This window comes from Protopterus annectens, chromosome 6.part0 (assembly GCF_019279795.1).
Source record: "Protopterus annectens isolate FY-2018-M chromosome 6.part0, PAN1.0, whole genome shotgun sequence".
NCBI lineage: Eukaryota > Metazoa > Chordata > Ceratodontiformes > Protopteridae > Protopterus > Protopterus annectens.
Window position 1 is genome coordinate 1086815452 of NC_056737.1, and position 20456 is coordinate 1086835907.

The 20456-nt window shown below is 39.3% G+C and overlaps 1 protein-coding gene across 1 annotated transcript in view; it reads right to left on the reverse strand.

The window, feature by feature from the left end:
• The window catches only part of TTC7B (tetratricopeptide repeat domain 7B), a gene marked incomplete in the record, with an annotated part of 1939345 nt that overhangs the window by 974771 nt on the left and 944118 nt on the right, over window positions 1–20456 (reverse strand). The window contains 1 exon segment of the mRNA XM_044074706.1: window positions 18854–18917. Coding sequence (XP_043930641.1) covers window positions 18854–18917 — 64 coding nt within the window.

The window sequence follows — 20456 nt, forward strand, 5'->3', positions numbered from 1 at the left end:
CAGAAAAGTTTGGGATTGGTACTGTGGTTAGTTTGGAGGATGGTAAAGTATGATCTGTGATCAGTAGCGATGAGTTTTTTTTTTTTTTAACTTTGTTACATAGACTTTTATATTCAGTGAGGATGGTGATGGTTTTATTTTTTTGATAACGTGCCCAGGTTCTGTCACGGAGTCGCATGGTAGCTGAAGTGTTTTTAGTTAGCCATGGGACTGGATTACTCTTTATCCGCTTAATTTTTAGTGGGGCAAATGAGTTTAGTAGGTTTATAAAGGTGGTGTTAAAGTAGGTAAGGGCCGTGTCGAGTGGAAGGGTCTTTAAAGGGTTCCAGTTTGTGGTTTTTAGTGTATAAGTGATAGTGTCTGGGTTGAAGTGTTTTAGGCAGAGAGTGGTAATATAGGAATGGGTAAGTTGGACAGAAGAGGGGAGACGGTGAGCGAATGTGGGGAAGTGGTCAGCTAGCGGGTCCGGAAGAATGCCAATGTCAGAGAAATTGTGAGGATGGGATACTAAGATACAGTCTAAGATATTTCCATTGGTAGAGTTTTTTGTGGGTCTGGTGGTGAGACTGATTAACTTATATAATTTCACCCAGTTAATGTTTAATGAGTTTGTGGAAGCTAGGATTGTGTCCCAGTTTATGTTAACATCACCCAGGATAATGGTTTCATGAGCAATATTAGGAGACCCAGGATAGAATGTCTTCAAGGGTTGAGATATTATCACCAGGGGGGATATAGAGGGAGAGGAGAAATATGAGCTTATGCTTGTTTAGGTGTAATAGGGCAGGTATCAATTCTGCTTTACCAAAACTAGGGAGGGGTTTGGTGAGGGGAGTGACAAGGAGGGAGGCAGAGTATAACATTGCAACCCCACCACCTTTTCTAGGAGTTCTGTCATTTCTTAGTATACAGTAGTTGGGTGGAAGCAGTTCTGAATCTTTTGTGTGGGGCTTAAGCCAGGTTTATGAGACTGAGAGAATGTCTGGCTGATTATGTAGGAGCCAGGCTTGTAGGCTTGGAATTTTATTACAAATGCTTTGAGCATTTAGTGCAGCAAAGTGAACGTATTTATCAGTTGGCTGATAGGAATGGGGTGGAGGAGTTGGATCTGAACAGGAAGAGGGGCCGGGATTAGGGTGGATGTCTCCAGAGAGGAAGATAGAGATATAAGTTTGAGAGAAATATTGTCCAAGGAAGCGTAGGTTGACGGTGAGAGATATTTGTGGATATCTGGCTGAAATAGTTTATAGTTACATTTTTGGTTAGGACTCTATAGGGGAAGAGCATATAGGTGTTGAGGGGAAAGAGACAAGGGGATATATAGATGGAGTCCTGTCTGTCGTTATTGAGAATAGATTAAGTGGTATGGAACTGGGTGTTGGGTTTTAAATTTGTAGGATGGGTTAGATAGTTTAGGTAGGAGAGGGTTATTAGCATAAGTATTTGTATAAGGATGGATTGAGTTTTGAAGGAGATGGTTGTTTTTAAAATATGGATGGTGGGGTATAATTTAGTTTGAGGTTAGTTTAGGTTGCTGGGTTATAGTTTAAGGGTGTATCTGAGACTTAGTGGGAGAGGATAGCCTTTTTAATAGTTTTGGTGGGGGGGTGGAGATTTAGAAGAGGATTTGATTGGGCTGTATGAGAGATGGAAGTGGCTACACAAGTATAAATGTAGAGACCCTGGGGGTGGGTGGGAATTGGGGGAAGGGGAGCGGAGTGAGCCAGCAGGGCGAACGGAGTGGTAGACCCGAAAGAAGTAACAAACAGGATGGTGAGAGAACAATCAGTGTGGAGGAAGGTGAGTATAGAGGAAGGTAAGCAAAGGAGGATAGAGGGATGGTTAGGATAACTGGTTCGGGGGAAGGATATTGCATGTTCACAGAATAGATTGGAAGTTAGGAGGAGGCTAGCGAGAATAACTACCTTTTGTACATCTACCAGGAGAAAAAGAAATAAGATGTCGGTGGTGGGTAAAGACTGCCCTCTAGTGGTTGATCCGTAATATTTGAAAGGGAACCACTTTAGGAGACTGGAAGGTAGAGAGCAGTGGGGGAGAGGTTGGAAGAGTTGGAAGCTAGAAGAAGGTAAGTCGGGGGGGGGTAAAGAAACAAATAGGAATGTGGCTGCTGGCTGTTCTGGCAGGGATAGCTATACTGAAAATCCTACAGGCTAGACAGCTTTATCATATACAGTTTAAGGGTCAGCATTAACATACTTTCTTTTAATTTCCTTGTAGTTCAAGTTCTAAGAGGGGCTTTATTTTCCAGCTGGGAGATAGGCAAGCGGGGTGTGATGGATATAATTTGTTGGTCTTGGTTGTCCAGCAGGGCACTACCGCTAGGAAAATTAGGCGAAGAAGGTTGGAGAGTTAGAGAAAAAATAGGGGAGAAGAGAATTATAATTACATTAAAAGGATATACTGACCAGAGAGATATAGGTTAGGCAGCAAATTAGAACAATGCACTTTAAGGAGGTGATCAAAAATGAAGACCAAATTAAGCCTTTTCACAATCAGGTGGAAACACATCAACAACTACACATAGAATCATATACACTTTACCCTTGTGGAAAGTAAAACAATACAGATAGGAATTACAAGCTAGCTTTCTTTTTTCATTTTCTTTTTTTTTTCTTTCTTTTTTTTTGCAGAGTCCTGAGCTACCTGGTGTTTAGTTAATTTAGCAATTGGGCAGAGCGATAAATTAACTGCTAGAGGTAGGCTACTATTTCTAGCAGTTGGGGAACTGTAAAATACAGATAAAACGGTAATTACACATATCTAGTATTATAGGCAGTGTCCTGGTACACTTGAAGCACACAGTTGTTGGATTGTTGTTGAAAATGCTAGCTAGGACAACGCTAAATATTAAGTATTAAGAGGGGAGGATTAATCCTCATTTATAGTGTTCTTTAGATGCTGGTTTGAGTGAATGAGGGAAGCTGTGCAGTTGTAACACGAGTGAGATTGCAGAATCTATACAATTATACAGTAGGCTAACAAACATTGGTGGTTAGCATATAGGAGTGGTACTATATACTGGGTTATATTATGGATTAAAATATTGAAGGGGACAGTTTCACTCTTCTCCTGCTGCTGTAGCTAGTGAATGAGTGAGCGAACACTAAAAACGCCACTAAGCTAGTTCAAATACCAAAAAGATGCTGTAAGAATGTTGAAGGGGACAGTTTTGCTCTTTTCCTGCTGCTGTAGCTGGTGAATGAGTGAGCCAACACTAAAAACGCCACTAAGTTAGTTCAAACAGCCAAAATGATCCTGTATGAATGTTGAAGGGGCCAGTTTCACCCTTTTCCTGCAACTGTAGCTGGTGAATGAGTGAGCGAACGCTAACATCACCACTAAGTTAATGCAAGTAGCCAAAGGAATCCTGTAAGAATGTTGAGGGGACAGTTTCGCTCTTTTCCTGCTGCTATAGCTGGTGAATGAGTGAGCGAACACTATAAACGCCACTAAGTTAGTTCAAATAGCCAGCCACATCTTGTTGTAGTAGCGGGTAGGAAGCAATAGTAATTTGGTTCGGCTAAAGGCGTCTCTATTCAGTAGGGGGGTGCAGGGCAGCAGTAGCCCTAACAGAAAGCTGCTAGTTAACTTACAGCATGGTAGAGGTCTAGCACTTATGCTGCATTTGGCAACAGAGAGAAAGGAACAATATACGCCAAGCAGATACCTTTTATAACATCAGTCAAACAATAAAAACTGAGCAAATGCCTTTTCGAATCAGAGGACTAATGCAAGTGCCACGCTTGGCGGCAGAGGAAAAGAACAATAGAAACCTAGCGAAATACCAGTTAACGTCAGTCAAAGAAAAAAAAAACAATAAAAACTAAGCAAATGCCATGTAAATTCTGAGGACAACAAGTTTTAAGACTAACTATGCAGAGTTTAGGCAGTTGGTTTAACAGCAAATAGGGTGTATATATTTCAATTAGAAAAAAAAAACAATAGAAGTCAAGCGTGTACCTTTTAAAATCAAGGGACAGCAAGTGTTAAGGTTAAATATACAGAATTAGGCAGTGGGTTTGACAATAAACAGGATATATATATATATATATATATATATATATATATATATATATATATACATATATATATATACATATATATACATATATACATACATACATATATATATATATATATATATATATATATATATATATATATATATATATACCAGCAAGTTTTAAGGTTAAATATACAGAATTAGGCAGTAGGTTTAAGAATAAACATAATATTTATATACCAGGTATCCCTTTGAGGCAGAACTGATGCCACGAGTTGTGACATGAGAAACATGCATCAAATTAAACATACAGGTACATTGCTATACATCGTTCAACAACAGGGCTACGCGACATAAAATAGCAACAACACTGGTCTAATTATTTGCTTATTTACAAGCTCTAAACCATGATAACTTTATTAGGCTGGAATGCACACTTGCTAAAATGCAGAAAAATACGGCCAGGAACGTTCAGCAGCCACACGGAAAAGTTAGGATTTAGAGATGGATAGGATTGGGTCCTTATAATAGGTTGGGGCGGATAGAGCCAGGAAGGGGGACGGGAGAACAGATATATCAGATGCTACACCGGAAAATGGAGCAATGAATGAAATAGAGAGTAAGATCCGGTTCCGAGAGTGTAACAGGGAAAAAGAAAAAAGGGAGGTGGGGAAAAGAGTGAAATACAGAGGTGTAGGGGAGACGGGGAGAAGAGAGAAATACAGAGGTGTAGGGGAGACGGGGAGAAGAGAGAAATTACAGTGGAGTACGGGAGGGAAAAGAAGCTGAAAATATAGAGGCTTGGAGAAGGTGTAGTGAGAATGTAGCAGCAGGGATGGGAAAAAAAAGAAAGAAAAAGAGTAGAAAATATAGATGGTTTTGTAGATGTTGCAGACTAAGAGGATATCAAGACGAAAAGAGACCCGAAAGAAGTAACAAACAGGATGGTGAGAGAACAATCAGTGTGGAGGAAGGTGAATACAGAGGAAGGTAAGCAAAGGAGGATAGAGGAATGGTTAGGATAACTGGTTCGGGGGAAGGATATTGTGTGTTCACAGAATAGATTGGAAGTTAGGAGGAGGTGAGTGAGAATAACTACCTTTTGTACGTCTACCAGGAGAAAAAGAAATGAGACGTCGGTGGTGGGTAAAGACTGCCCTCTAGTGGTCTATCTGAAATATTTGAAAGGGAACCACACTTTAGGAGGCTGGAAGGTAGAGAACAGTGGGGGAGAGGTTGGAAGAGTTGGAAACTAGGAGGCTACAAGAAGGTAGGTCATGGGGGGGTACAGAAACAAGAGAGGAATGTGGCTGCTGGCTGTTCTGGCAGGGATAGCTATATTGAAAACCCTACAGGCTAGACAGCTTTATCATATACAGTTTAAGAGGTTAGAGCAGCATTAACGTACTTTCTTTTAATGTCCTTGTAGGTCAAGTTCTAGGAGGAGCTTTGTTTTCCAGCTGGGAGATAGACAAGCGGGGTGTGATAGATATAATTTGTTGGTCTTGGTTGTCCAGCAGGGCACTACCGCTAGGAAAATTAGGCGAAGAAGGTTAGAGAGTAAAATGCAGAAAAATACGGCCAGGAATGTTCAGCAGCCACACAGGGAAGTCAGGATTTACAGTATGCATTATGTGCATTACAATTGTTTCTCTAAACAAATCTCCCCACTAATTAAAGTGCTGATATTGTTCCCCACAAAGAAACAAACACACTGATATTTTATCAATAATTAGGTGATGCAGTGGAAGAATTTCTCATTCCCAACCCATAACTTCTGTCTATCCGTTATTTTTAATTTTCTGCAGTACACACTGATTCAAGTGTCTCTGGGGGATATGTATCCATTCCTAAAAATAATCCCGTACACTTTCTGTTCAGTGTTATGTTACACAACTACATTTTACTTCACGAGTCTTCATTATTTTTTTTATTGTACATCAGAAATCATGCACAAATTTGCCAATACTACCACTTCAGATTCAGAAAATGCTCTTTATTGCTTGCCATCCACTTATCCTACACCCAGTGTGAACAATCTGTGACATAAGGTGAACCAGACATTGAACTATCCTTGGCAGGAGATCCCGTACATTATGAATAATGCAACAGTGATACGGTAGCACATCTTTCTGCTCCGGTCATTTCCATTTCTAATACAGATTTTGAATTCTCTATCTGAATGAAACTGCACTGCTATATCCTCAGTGAGCCCAAAACTATTCTTTTCTAAACATTTTCAGCAATTAAAATTATTAGATGAAAGCTTTATAAAGCCAGGCATTAATGTGGTTTAGTCCCAACCTTAATTCATTCTTTTCAATTTTCATTGCTTATCCTTTTTTCAAAGGTTCCTTCAATATCACCTTCCCCTTTGCCACTACTATATTCTTACCTGTAACAATACCATCTCCTTGTTCCATTTCCTTTTCAACAGCAGCATTATCTTTCACTTCCCAACAGTTAGAAAATATTAGTCTTTACATTTTAAGAACATTTTTTTTCAGATTTCGATTTTTAATATTCTTTTATTTATTTATTTATTTGCAGTTGTTTTACCAGGATAGTCCACTGGGCCAAGGAAACCGTTTTCAATGGAGTCCTGGGGAGAAAAGCTCCATGACAAATTAAATTACTGTAAGTTTTACATTGAAAAAAAAATCAAAAAAGACTTTTTTGTTTAGAAAGTACAGAAGCATAAGGAGAAACAGTGAAATTAAGTATACAATTTCTAAAATAAGAATGAATCCACTTGACAGTACTTATACAATTACTAAAATTAGAATGAGTCTACAGTGCAATTTATAAAATAAAGTATTAGGAGGACATTAGATTTAGACACATTCGTTATCTGAAAGGATGAAGTAGGAACAAAGTACAGTTTCTACAGTAAGGTTGACACACAAAAGTACAGACTCAAAGTAAGAGTGACACACAAAAGTACAGACTCAGAAAGTAAGAGTGACACTTTAAAGGTTTGGATGTGAAAAAGCAGGAGTACAGCACTTCGAGAGAAAAACAATGGCATTATGGGTGAGGTGAAGTTATATTTGTGTAGATATATTGTCATACTTTTACGGTTATATTCGTAATGTATTCCAAGTTAATTACAATACAGGGCTTACAGTTTCCATTTATTACTTTTGTGTGACAATATTCTTCTAGGTGCACTTAATACATTTTCTATATGACAACCTTTTAATTTCTGTTTATGTGAAGCTTAGGTAGGATGGGAGCAGGAGCATATTCATTGTGAGGCAAGATGCGAGTGTAATGAGGCTTTGAATGAGGAAAGGCAGGAGACAGTGCGGATGGAAGAAGGAAGAGAGTTCCAGAGGTGTGCTAGGGAGAAGGATAGCAGGTGGTTCCCAGCTGGACGTGAGGGTTGCAGTAAATAGTGCGGATGGAAGAAGGAAGAAAGTTCCAGAGGCATGCTAGGGAGAAGGATAGCAGGTGGTTCCCAGCTGGACGTGAGGGTTGCAGGAGATAGTGCGGATGGAAGAAGGAAGAGAGTTCCAGAGGCGTGCTAGGGAGAAGGATAGCAGGTGGTTCCCAGCTGGACGTAAGGGTTGCAGGAGACAGTGCGGATGTAAGAAGGAAGAGTTCCAGAGGCGTGCTAGAGAAGGATATGAGAGTTGCAGGTGGTTCCCAGCTGGACGTGAGGGTTGCAAGAGATAGTGTGGATGGAAGAAGGAAGAGAGTTCCCAGAGGCGTGCTAGGGAGAAGGATAGCAGGTGGGTCCCAGCTGGAAGTGAGGGTTTATGAAGTTTAATTATGTTTTGGGAATTGGATCTTGAGTGTCGATTTGGTATATACATTTCAAAGGTATTTGCTAGGGAGGGGCAGAGATATGGTTTATGGATAAGTTTATGGGCTTGGATAAGATGGGTATAAGTGAGGAAATTGGGTAGCTCTAGCCAGTTTAGTTGGTGAAGGGAATTACAATGGTGAGAAGAGGATTTGTGACCAGCAGCAAACTTGGATATTTTGTTATAGGAAGTTGCAAGTTTTATTTTGAGGGAGGATTGCAGATTGGTAAAGATAGTTGTCTCATACAACAGAGACGGGATAAGGTATGTATTAGCTAGTGTGATTCTAGTAGAGGGAGAGATTAAATGGCTATGGTGGTAAAGCATACCTAGTTTTTATGGTTTTTTTTTTTTATATTGATTAGTAGATGTTTATCGAATTTCAACTGGTCATCAATGACTATTTCTAATAATTTTGAGTTGGAGACAATTTCAAGGGGAGTGTTGCTTTTGCTGGTAGTTATGAATGACAGTTTGTCAAAAGGAGAGTTTTTGGTGGGGCTAAAAAGCAAAAGTTTAGTTTTTGAAGCATTTAGAGCCAGATGGTTATCAAGCATCCATTGCTCAGTTGCAGAGAATGTGGCTTGAGTGCTTTGAGTGAAATATGTGAGGGAGGGGAAGGAGGAAATTATAGTGGAGTCATCCGCATACTGAATTAGAGTGGAATTAGGGATGGCTTGATGGAAATCATTAATGAATATGTTGAATAATAGGGGGCCACGAATGGAGCCTTGGAGGACACCTGTTGGAGTATTAAGGAAGGGTGAGGAGGCCTTATTCCATTTTACTGCTTGTTGTCTATTTGTCAGGTAGTTTGAGAACCACTGGATGGTGGAAGGGGAAAGGTTTAGTTTAGTAAGTTTGGTAAGGAGTAGGGTATGGGAAATAGTATTGAATGCCTTGGAGAGGTCGAGGAGAAGAAAGGATATGAAGTGGCCAGAGTCACGGGCTTTATTGATTGTTTCAAGGAAGGAGAGAAGAGCTGTAGAGGTGCTCTGGCCTGGTCGAAAGCCATGTTGTGTGGGGGTTAGAAGTTGGTTATTGGTAAGATAGTGTAGAAGTTGTCTATGCACACACTTTTCAAGTAGTTTAGAAATAGGTGACAGGATAGCAATTGGCTGAAAGTTTGGAATGTCGTTATTGTTACCACCTTTGTGGAGAGGTATAATGAAAGCTTTCTTCCAGAGTTGGGGGACGTGACTCTCTGAGATGGAACAATTGATAAGTATAATGAAAGCTTTCTTCCAGAGTTGGGGGATGTGACTTTCTGAGATGGAACAACTGATAAGTATAATGAAAGCTTTCTTCCAGAGTTGGGGGATGTGACTCTCTGAGATGGAACGATTGATAAGTATAATGAAAGCTTTCTTCCAGAGTTGGGGGACGTGACTCTCTGAGATGGAACGATTGATAAGTATAATGAAAGCTTTCTTCCAGAGTTGGGGAACGTGACTCTCTGAGATGGAACAATTGATAAGTACAATGAAAGCTTTCTTCCAGAGTTGGGGGACGTGACTCTCTGAGATGGAACGATTGATAAGTATAATGAAAGCTTTCTTCCAGAGTTGGGGGACGTGACTCTCTGAGATGGAACGATTGATAAGTATAATGAAAGCTTTCTTCCAGAGTTGGGGGACGTGACTCTCTGAGATGGAACAATTGATAAGTATGCAAATAGGAAGGGCAATTGCTTCAGAAGCTGCTTTTAAAAAGTAGGAGAGGATTTCATCTGGGGCATTTGAGCCTGGTTTTATTTTACAGAGAAGTTTTTTGATGGTACAAATAGAAATGGGACTGATAGCAAAAGGTGGGTGTTGTGGAGTTGAGGTGCTTGGGGAGGGAGAGGTGGGCTGCGGATGACTTACTGAGTTAGTACTGAAAGTTTATGTTAGTTTGTTGATGGTATTTATGAAAAAGGTGTTAAAATGGTTTGCTAAGTCCATATCAGATGCATTTAGGTTAGGACATGGGTTTTCAGTTTTGCCTGGGTTGAAGAGAGATGAGATTCCTTTCCAGAAAAGTTTGGGATTGGTACTGTGGTTAGTTTGGAGGATGGTAAAGTATGATCTGCGATCAGTAGCGATGATTTTTTTTTTTAACTTTGTTACATAGACTTTTATATTCAGTGAGGATGGTGATGGTTTTATTTTTTTGATAACGTGCCCAGGTTCTGTCACGGAGTCGCATGGTAGCTGAAGTGTTTTTAGTTAGCCATGGGACTGGATTACTCTTTATCTGCTTAATTTTTAGTGAGGCAAATGAGTTTAGTAGGTTTATAAAGGTGGTGTTAAAGTAGGTAAGGGCCGTGTCGAGTGGAAGGGTCTTTTTAAAGGGTTCCAGTTTGTGGTTTTTAGTGTATAAGTGAAAGTGTCTGGGTTGAAGTGTTTTAGGCAGAGAGTGGTAATATAGGAATGGGTAAGTTGGACAGAAGAGGGGAGACGGTGAGCGAATGTGGGGAAGTGGTCAGCTAGCGGGTTTGGAAGAATACCAATGTCAGAGAAATTGTGAGGATGGGATACTAAGATACAGTCCAAGATACTTCCATTGGTAGAGCTTTTTGTGGGTCTGGTGGTGAGACTGATTAATTCATATAATTTCACCCAGTTCATGTTAAATGAGTTTGTGGGAGCTAGGAGTGTGTCTCAGTTTATGTTAACATCACCCAGGATAATGGTTTCATGAGCGATATTAGGATACCCAGGATAGAATGTCTTCAAGGGTTGAGATATTATCACCAGGGGGGATATAGAGGGAGAGGAGAAATATGAGCTTATGCTTGTTTAGGTGTAATAGGGCAGGTATCAATTCTGCTTTACCAAAACTAGGGAGGGGTTTGGTGAGGGGAGTGACAAGGAGGGAGGCAGAGTATAACATTGCAACCCCATCACCTTTTCTAGGAGTTCTGTCATTTCTTAGTATACGGTAGTTGGGTGGAAGCAGTTCTGAATCTTTTGTGTGGGGCTTAAGCCAGGTTTATGAGATTGAGAGAATGTCTGGTTGATTATGTAGGAGCCAGCCTTGTAGGCTTGGAATTTTATTACAAATGCTTTGAGCATTTAGTGCAGCAAAGTGAAGGGATTTATCAGTTGGCTGATAGGAATGGGGTGGAGGAGTTGGATCTGAACAGGAAGAGGGGCCGGGATTAGGGTGGATGTCTCCAGAGAGGAGGATAGAGATATACGTTTGAGAGAAATATTGTCCAAGGAAGCGTAGGTTGATGGTGAGAGATATTTGTGGATATCTGGCTGAAATAGTTTATAGTTACATTTTTGGTTAGGACTCTATAGGGGAAGAGCATATAGGTGTTGAGGGGAAAGAGACAAGGGGATATATAGATGGAGTCCTGTCTGTCGTTATTGAGAATAGATTAAGTGGTATGGAACTGGGTGTTGGGTTTTAAATTTGTAGGATGGGTTAGATAGTTTAGGTAAGAGAGGGTTGTTAGCATAAGCATTTGTATAAGGATGGATTGAGTTTTGAAAGAGATGGTTGTTTTTAAAATATGGATGGTGGGGTATAAATTAGTTTGAGGTTAGTTTAGGTTGCTGGGTTATAGTTTAAGGGTGTATCTGAGACTTAGTGGGAGAGGACAGCCTTTTTAATAGTTTTGGTCGGGGTGGAGATTTAGAAGAGGATTTGATTGGGCTGTATGAGAGATGGGAGTGGCTACACAAGTATAAATGTAGAGACCTTGGGGGTGGGTGGGAATTGGGGGAAGGGGAGCGGAGTGGTAGACCCGAAAGAAGTAACAAACAGGATGGTGAGAGAACAATCAGTGTGGAGGAAGGTAAGCAAAGGAGGATAGAGAGATGGTTCGGCTAACTGGTTCGGGGGAAGGATATTGCATGTTCACATAATAGATTGGAAGTTAGGAGAAGGCTAGCGAGAATAACTACCTTTTGTACATCTACCAGGAGAAAAAGAAATAAGATGTCGGTGGTGGGTAAAGACTGCCCTCTAGTGGTCGATCCATAATATTTGAAAGGGAACCACTTTAGGAGGCTGGAAGGTAGAGAGCAGTGGGGGAAAGGTTGGAAGAGTTGGAAACAAGGAAGCTAGAAGAAGGTAGGTCGGGGGGGTACAGAAACAAATAGGAATGTGGCTGCTGGCTGTTCTGGCAGGGATAGCTATACTGAAAATCCTACAGGCTAGACAGCTTTATCATATACAGTTTAAGGAGTTAGAGCAGCATTAACGTACTTTCTTTTAATTTCCTTGTAGTTCAAATTCTAAGAGGAGCTTTATTTTCCAGCTGGGAGATAGGCAAGTGGGGTGTGATAGATATAATTTGTTGGTCTTGGTTGTCCAGCAGGGTACTACCACTAGGAAAATTAGGCGAAGAAGGTTGGAGAGTTGGAGAAAAAATAGCGGAGAAGAGAATAATTACATTAAAAGGATATACTGACCAGAGAGATATAGGTTAGGCAGAAAATTAGAACAATGCACTTTAAAGAGGTGATCAAAAATGAAGAACAAATTAAGCCTTTTCACAATCAGGTGGAAACACATCAACAACTACACATAGAATCATATACACTTGACCCTTGTGGAAAGTAAAACAATACAGGTAGGAATTACAAGCTAGCTTTCTTTTTTCATTTTCTTTTTTTTTCTTTCTTTTTTTTTTTTGCAGAGTCCTGAGCTACCTGGTGTTTAGTTAATTTAGCAATTGGGCAGAGTGATAAATTAACTGCTAGAGGTAGGCTACTATTTCTAGCAGTTGGGGAACTGTAAAATACAGATAAAATGGTAACTACACATATCTAGTATTATAGGCAGTGTCCTGGTACACTTGAAGCACACAGTTGTTGGATTGTTGTTGAAAATACTAGCTAGGACAAACGCTAAATATTAAGTATTAAGAGGGGAGGATTAATCCTCATTTATAGTGTTATTTAGATGCTGGTTTGAGTGAATGAGGGAAGCTGTGCAGTTGTAACACGAGTGAGATTGCAGAATCTATACAATTATACAGTAGGCTAACAAACATTGGTGGTTAGCATATAGGAGTGGTACTATATACTGGGTTATATCATAAGATCCTGCAAAAATATTGAAGGGGACAGTTTCACTCTTCTCCTGCTGCTGTAGCTAGTGAATGAGTGAGCGAACACTAAAAACGCCACTAAGCTAGTTCAAATAGCCGAAAAGATGCTGTAAGAATGTTGAAGGGGACAGTTTTGCTCTTTTCCTGCTGCTGTAGCTGGTGAATGAGTGAGCGAACACTAAAAACGCCACTAAGTTAGTTCAAACAGCCAAAATGATCCTGTATGAATGTTGAAGGGGCCAGTTTCGCTCTTTTCCTGCAGCTGTAGCTGGTGAATGAGTGAGCAAACGCTAAAAATGCCGCTAAGTTAGTGCAAGTAGTCAAAGGGATCCTGTAAGAATGTTGAGGGGACAGTTTTGCTCTTTTCCTGCTGCTATAGCTGGTGAATGAGTGAGCGAACACTATAAACGCCACTAAGTTAGTTCAAATAGCCAGCCACATGTTGTTGTAGTAGCGGGTAGGAAGCAATAGTAATTTGGTTCGGCTAAATGTGTCTCTATTCGGTAGGGGGCTGCAGGGCAGCAGTAGCCCTAACAGAAAGCTGCTAGTTAACTTACAGCATGGTAGAGGACTAGTGCTTATGCTGCGTTGGGCAACCGAGAGAAAGGAACAATATAAACTAAGCAAATACCTTTTAACATCAGTCAAACAATAAAAACTGAGCAAATGCTTTTTAGAATCAGAGGACTAATGCAAATGCCGAGTTTGGCGGCAGAGGAAGAGAACAATAGAAACCTAGCGAAATACCAGCTAACGTCAGTCAAAGAAAAAAAAAACAATAAAAACTAAGCAAATGCCATGTAAATTCTGAAGACAAGTTTTAAGATTAACTATGCAGAGTTTAGGCAGTTGGTTTAAAAGCAAATAGGGTGTATATATTTCAACTAGGAAAAAAAAAACAATACAAGTCGAGCGTGTACCTTTTAAAATCAAGGGACAGCAAGTTTTAAGGTTAAATATACAGAAATTAGGCAGTAGGTTTAAGAATAAACAGGATATTTATATATATATATATATACATATATATATATATATATATATATATATATATATATATATATACATATATACATACATACATATATATATATATATATATATATATATATATATATATATATACATACACCAGCAAGTTTTAAGGTTAAATATACAGAAATTAGGCAGTAGGTTTAAGAATAAACAGGATATTTATATACCAGGTATCCCTTTGAGGCAGAACTGATGCCACGAGTTGTGACATGAGAAGCATGCATCAAATTAAACATACGGGTACATTTCTATAGATCGTTCAACAACAGGGCTAGGCTACATAAAACAGCAACAACACTGGTCTAATTATTTGCTTATTTACAAGCTACAAACCGTGATAAATGTAGTAGGCTGGAATACACACTTACTAAAATGCAGAAAAATACGGCCAGGAATGTTCAGCAGCCACACAGAGAAGTCAGGATTTAAAGATGGCGCCACATAGGATTGGGTCCTTATAATAGGTTGGGGCGGATAGAGCCAGGAAGGGGGACGGGAGAACAGATATATCAGATGCTACACCGGAAAATGGCGCAATGAATGAAATAGAGAGTAAGATCCGGTTCCGAGAGTGTAACAGGGAAAAAGTAAGAAGGGAGGTGGGGAAAAGAGTGAAATACAGAGGTGTAGGGGAGACGGGGAGAAGAGAGAAATTACAGTGGAGTACGGGAGGGAAAAGAAGCTGAAAATATAGAGGCTTGGAGAAGGTGTAGTGAGAATGTAGCAGCAGGGATGGGAAAAAAAAGAAAGAAAAAGAGTAGAAAATATAGATGGTTTTGTAGATGTCACAGACTAAGAGGATATCAAGATGAAAAGAGACCCGAAAGAAGTAACAAACAGGATGGTGAGAGAACAATCAGTGTGGAGGAAGGTGAGTATAGAGGAAGGTAAGCAAAGGAGGATAGAGGAATGGTTAGGATAACTGGTTCGGGGGAAGGATATTGTGTGTTCACAGAATAGATTGGAAGTTAGGAGGAGGTGAGTGAGAATAACTACCTTTTGTACGTCTACCTGGAGAAAAAGAAATAAGACGTTGGTGGTGGGTAGAGACTGCCCTCTAGTGGTCTATCTGTAATATTTGAAAGGGAACCACACTTTGGGAAGCTGGAAGGTAGAGAAAAGTGGGGGAAAGGTTGGAAGAGTTGGAAACTAGGAGGCTAGAAGAAGGTAGGTCGGGGGGGTACAGAAACAAAAGAGGAATGTGGCTGCTGGCTGTTCTGGCAGGGACAACTATATTGAAAACCCTGCAGGCTAGACAGCTTTATCATATACAGTTTAAGAGGTTAGAGCAGCATTAACGTACTTTCTTTTAATTTCCTTGTAGTTCAAGTTCTAGGAGGAGCTTTGATTTCCAGCTGGGAGATAGGCAAGCGGGGTGTGATACATATAATTTGTTGGTCTTGGTTGTCCAGCAGGGCACTACCACTAGGAAAATTAGGCGAAGAAGGTTGGAGAGAAAAATGCAGAAAAATACGGCCAGGAATGTTCAGCAGCCACACAGGGAAGTCAGGATTTAAAGTCTGCATTCTGTGCATTACAATTGTTTCTCTAAACAAATCTCCCCACTAATTAAAGTGCTGATATTGTTCCCCACAAAGAAACAAACACACTGATATTTTATCAATAATTAGGTGATGCAGTGGAAGAATTTCTCATTCCCAACCCATAACTTCTGTCTATCCGTTATTTTTAATTTTCTGCAGTACACACCGATTCAAATGTCTCTGGGGGATATGTATCCATTCCTAAAAATAATCCGGTACACTTTCTGTTCAGTGTTATGTTACACAACTACATTTTACTTCACGAGTCTTCATTATTTTTTTTATTGTACATCAGAAATCATGCACACAAATTTGCCAATACTACTTCAGATTCAGAAAATGTTTTATTGCTTGCCATCCACTTATCCTACACCCAAAGTGTGAACAATCTTCAACCCATAAACAAAATGTAAGACAGGTTGCAGTGTCCAAACAATGAAATCTAGAAATAATAGCCTTCTTATCGATCTCCCCAGTCTCTAATTTTCAGACATTACTGGTGTAAACCTGTACCTCTCTAATCCATTCAGTCATCACATTCTCTCTTCTAGATTCAGTCATCCTGATGTCATTTTAAAAGTCTGCATCCCTTCTTCGCTACCTTGAGCATCTTCAGACAAGGTCATAATTGGTGTCAAAGCCCTTAAGAGCAATTATGATCCATCAGAACGGCGTCTCTTTTATCCCATTTTCTATTACATAACTTAATACAGAGTCAGGTGCAGTACATTGTGAATATGGTACTTCTCTCCCATCTTCGGTAACAGGAAGTCATTCTCAGATATCAATGGATAAAAGAACAGTATCATTTACCAAATCTTTGCACTCCTTTATGTCGCTTCCCCATCTTCAAACGAGAAAAGCAATTCTCAAACCATAAACAGCATTCACTGGCATCCTCTATTTCAAAATAGGGAATATTTCCACAGAGACCTAGCCACATTTCCTCTTAGTTCTTATAAAAGATACCAACTAAGGTCCCACCTGAAAGCAGGTCCCAGGTTTAATGTGACCTACCAAAGTCGACAAACTCCAGCATACTGTACCAGTTTATGTAAACTGGTCTGTCAATCTGCTTTTGCTTCTGTCCATCTTTCTGATGCGTTTAGTTGGTTTTCTTGCCCTTTCTGATGTGTTTAGCTGGTTTTCTTGCCCTATTGGTATAAAAGTCTTGCTCATAAATATGCCATTCGAGACAAGCATAATGGTTTTGGCTTGGTGCATTTGTGCTTAGATCCTTCTCACACTTGACCAATCAGAATATTGGCCATTTTTTTTTTTTTTTTTATCAACTAGTTGTCTAATATCCTCAGTGGCTGCCTCTGTTCCTGAAAGTTCACCTTCTGACATTTAATTAATTCCATTCTTGAGCCACAGTCAACTTAGTCTGCACTGACTAAATAAATGTTACCAATCAAATATCTGCCAGTTTTTAACATTTTCAATTTTAGTAGCAAAACCAGCCACAATTTGCTTCAATTTTGTTCTAAAGGGTATACAGCAATAATGACATGACAAAGAAAAGCCAAATCTCTCGCATCCTTCCTTTGTAGTTTTTTTTTTTTTACACTTTGTTGACCAAGTTAGACTCACTAGGCCATTGATCTCTTTCAGGAGAGACCCGAAGTGGGATTTATATTACTAGGGGAAATTTGCCAAGGACACCAGGGAACTTGCCCAACTCTTTTTGATAAGTGCCATGGGATCTTTTACATCCACTACAGCTATCACTAACTCTGACAGATGTGGCCCTGACAAAGTCTCACTCAGAGGATGGCACAGTCAGGAGTGTAGCAGCCCCTTATGCTGCACTACATTGTCAGTACTCGAAAAATAATCCAACTACTTTGTGTGAGATTAGAACTCACAGCCTTCCGCATCAAAGGTGAGAGTGCAACCTATTTAACTATTGAGTGTGTGACACGTCCTTCTGACTTTATGCCATACTGTAGAGGCAGCTTACATTAAGCCATAGTTTAACTTTTTTTGCCAAACAACAAAACTCAGTTTTTAAATTTTGTCCCTCCCTATATTGACTTGACATCAATAAAATAATCCTACTGATCCACAAACATTCCCAGTTCTTGCTGTATAAAATTGCTGAGAAAACTAACCAAGCGATCACCAAAGCTGACAACATGCAGAGCTTTAGTGTATAAAACAGACAGGATAAGAGCTTTCACACAATATTTTGCTTCATCAGATCCATTAATACAAACAATTAAAACAGTCTATATAATACAAATCAACTAAGAATAACCAATTACAAACTATCACTAATTACTGATGTGACCTGCGCTTCTTCAATATTGGCTTTAAAGGTACAGAGGCATTAATCCATAGGAATTTATCTGCCTGCATTCTAATTATCCATTTGGTTTCTGCAAGCTCTATTTTATTATTTAAGTCTCCACCCCTATTATCTATAGAAACCAGTTGCAAAACCATAAATTCAAAATCATGACCTGGATATAAAGATATATGCTTAGCTAGTGCATTAAGCATATTATTACGTCTAATATTTCCTTGATGTTGTAGGGTGCGTTCTTTTAAGCATCCTAGAAGTCTTCCCTACATCAAAAGAAGTACACAGTTAGCACTTAGCCAAATAAATTAAGCCTTTCGACTTACAGTCAGCATAAAATCTTGCTATAAAAGTAAAGTCCAACTTAGCGTGTTTATAATCATATTTTGTTGTATAAAATGCCCTCTCTTTCTTATAATACCATGTTCTGTCCAACTTTATTTAGATCATTACTGCTCACTTCCTTATGTTTAGTTACCATCAAAGCCTGCAGTATTCTGCTGACATCGAGGGAAACGCACAAAGAGATTCTCTGCCAATACAGCAATCTACCTTGAATTATGGCTTTTTCTGAATTAAAATAGGTCGAACTATATGGATTAACCTTCTAGAATTTAAATAAATCATCATTATTAGCAATAAGAAACTGGCTTTGCTGGCCATATTTACAGGAAGTGGTGCTTTCTGCTCTGGAATGCAGGTAATCGAGACATAATATTACCAGTTCATACATTTGGATAACAAGACAACCAAGACCCTGAAATGTGGTGAGAAGCTTTAAAGACAGAGAAGCCCCATCATCTACACTGGTTAAGCATGGTTAAAAGAAGTCTCACAAGAACAGAGTGTGTGTGTATCTGAGAGACAGACAGAGAAATCAAATTCACTGATTAATGCTTAAAGTGTCTGTTATACTCAAAGCCACCACTTTGTAAAGTAACAGGTCTGAGGTTAGCAGATCACAGTCAGGCACACCGAGAATTAAACAATGAATGTTCCAGTACACCGTGCGCTGTGCTATACCCTCTGCAGTATGCTATACATTTAAAACAACCACCTTATAAAACACCTTATAAAACAGAACTGGCTTACCATGGATTCACTAATCAGGAGCAGCAGAAGGGCCTCTTCTGTATTCTCTTGAGGGCAAAAAACACTGATTTGTAAGGAACAAAGAAAAAGTGAGTCTTAGAATACAAACGTGATAAACTTTTCTCAGTATAGCATGCGAGTTAGGGTGAAATTAATGTCTTAATTTTTCTGATTTAATGCTGCAGAATACGAGTAAAATTATATTATATTGTTCACAAATACACTGCATTTGACTGAAATGTAACTACAGTAAATGGATGTTTAGGTAAAGATGGCTACATCAATGCCCTTTGTTAATTAAAACTATTGCTCCAAGTCTACATATATTCCCGTAAGGCCACACATTCAGAACCACTGAATGATTCACACTTTTAGATCTTAGATCATTATTTCCTTTCTGTAACTACAAACCAAACCACTAACTTAGAGTGCCAATAGCCATTACTTCAGAAGTCCAAACAGCCCAATATCCATTAATTCGGAAGTGTGAACTGCCTGATATTCAGTATTTATTAGTCTAATATAATGCAGGGAACTACGGTAAGGTCTAAGGTCAAGCAGATAAGTAACAGTTCAGTTTCAGGGTTAAGAATTCAAAGTTAAACATTTTGATACAGAAAATCATGTCGGGTAAATGCCTTATCCAAAACAGAGCTGGACCAAAATCTTACTGTCAGAATGACTGCCAAGTATTCGATGCAATGCAAAACATCAGCACAGAATGCTAATGAAGATGTTTTGCTGCACTACGAGGTGGTAGACTATCTTCAAGGAATACAATATAATCACATCACCATTCAAAATCACTGGCTTGTTATACTGCTAAGTGGTGGACGGCTTAAAAGGAAAGTGGTGTAGTTATGCATCTGTAGAGATCACTGGTTTGTTGTACCATGTCATCTTGGTAATTACACATCTTTACAGATTACTGGTTTGTTGTACCATACTGCAGTGTTAAGTATGCATCTGTACAGGTCACTGGCTTGTTGTACCACATTGTCATAGTAATTACACATCCCACATAGGTCACTGGTCTATTGTACCGCTTTGCTGTGGTAACTACATATCTTTACTGTTCAGTGGTTCACTGAACCACACTGCCATGGTAATTGTACATCTGTACAGTTCAATGGTTTGCTGTATCATGTTGTCATGGTAATTATGTAATTATACAGGTCACTGGTTTGTTGTACTACATTGTTCTGGTGATTACGTACATGTACAGGTCATTGTTTTATAGTACTGCATTGCTGTGATAATTACACATCTGTACAGGTCACTGTTTTTCGTACGTCGTCATGGTAATTGTGCATCTGTAAAGGTTACTTTTATTATACTGCTTTGCTGTGGTAATTACACATCTTAACTAGTCACTGGTTTGTTGTACAACATTGTCATGGTAATTATGAATCTGTACTGTGCAGTGGTTTGCTGTACTGTGTTTTCGGGGAATTACACATCTTTGCAGTTCAATGGTTTGTTGTATTGTGTTGTCGTGATAGTTACACATCTGTACACATCACTGGTTTGCTGTACTACTCTGTTGTAATAATTACATATCTGTGTGGGTCACTGGTTTGTTGTACCATGTTTCTATGGTAAT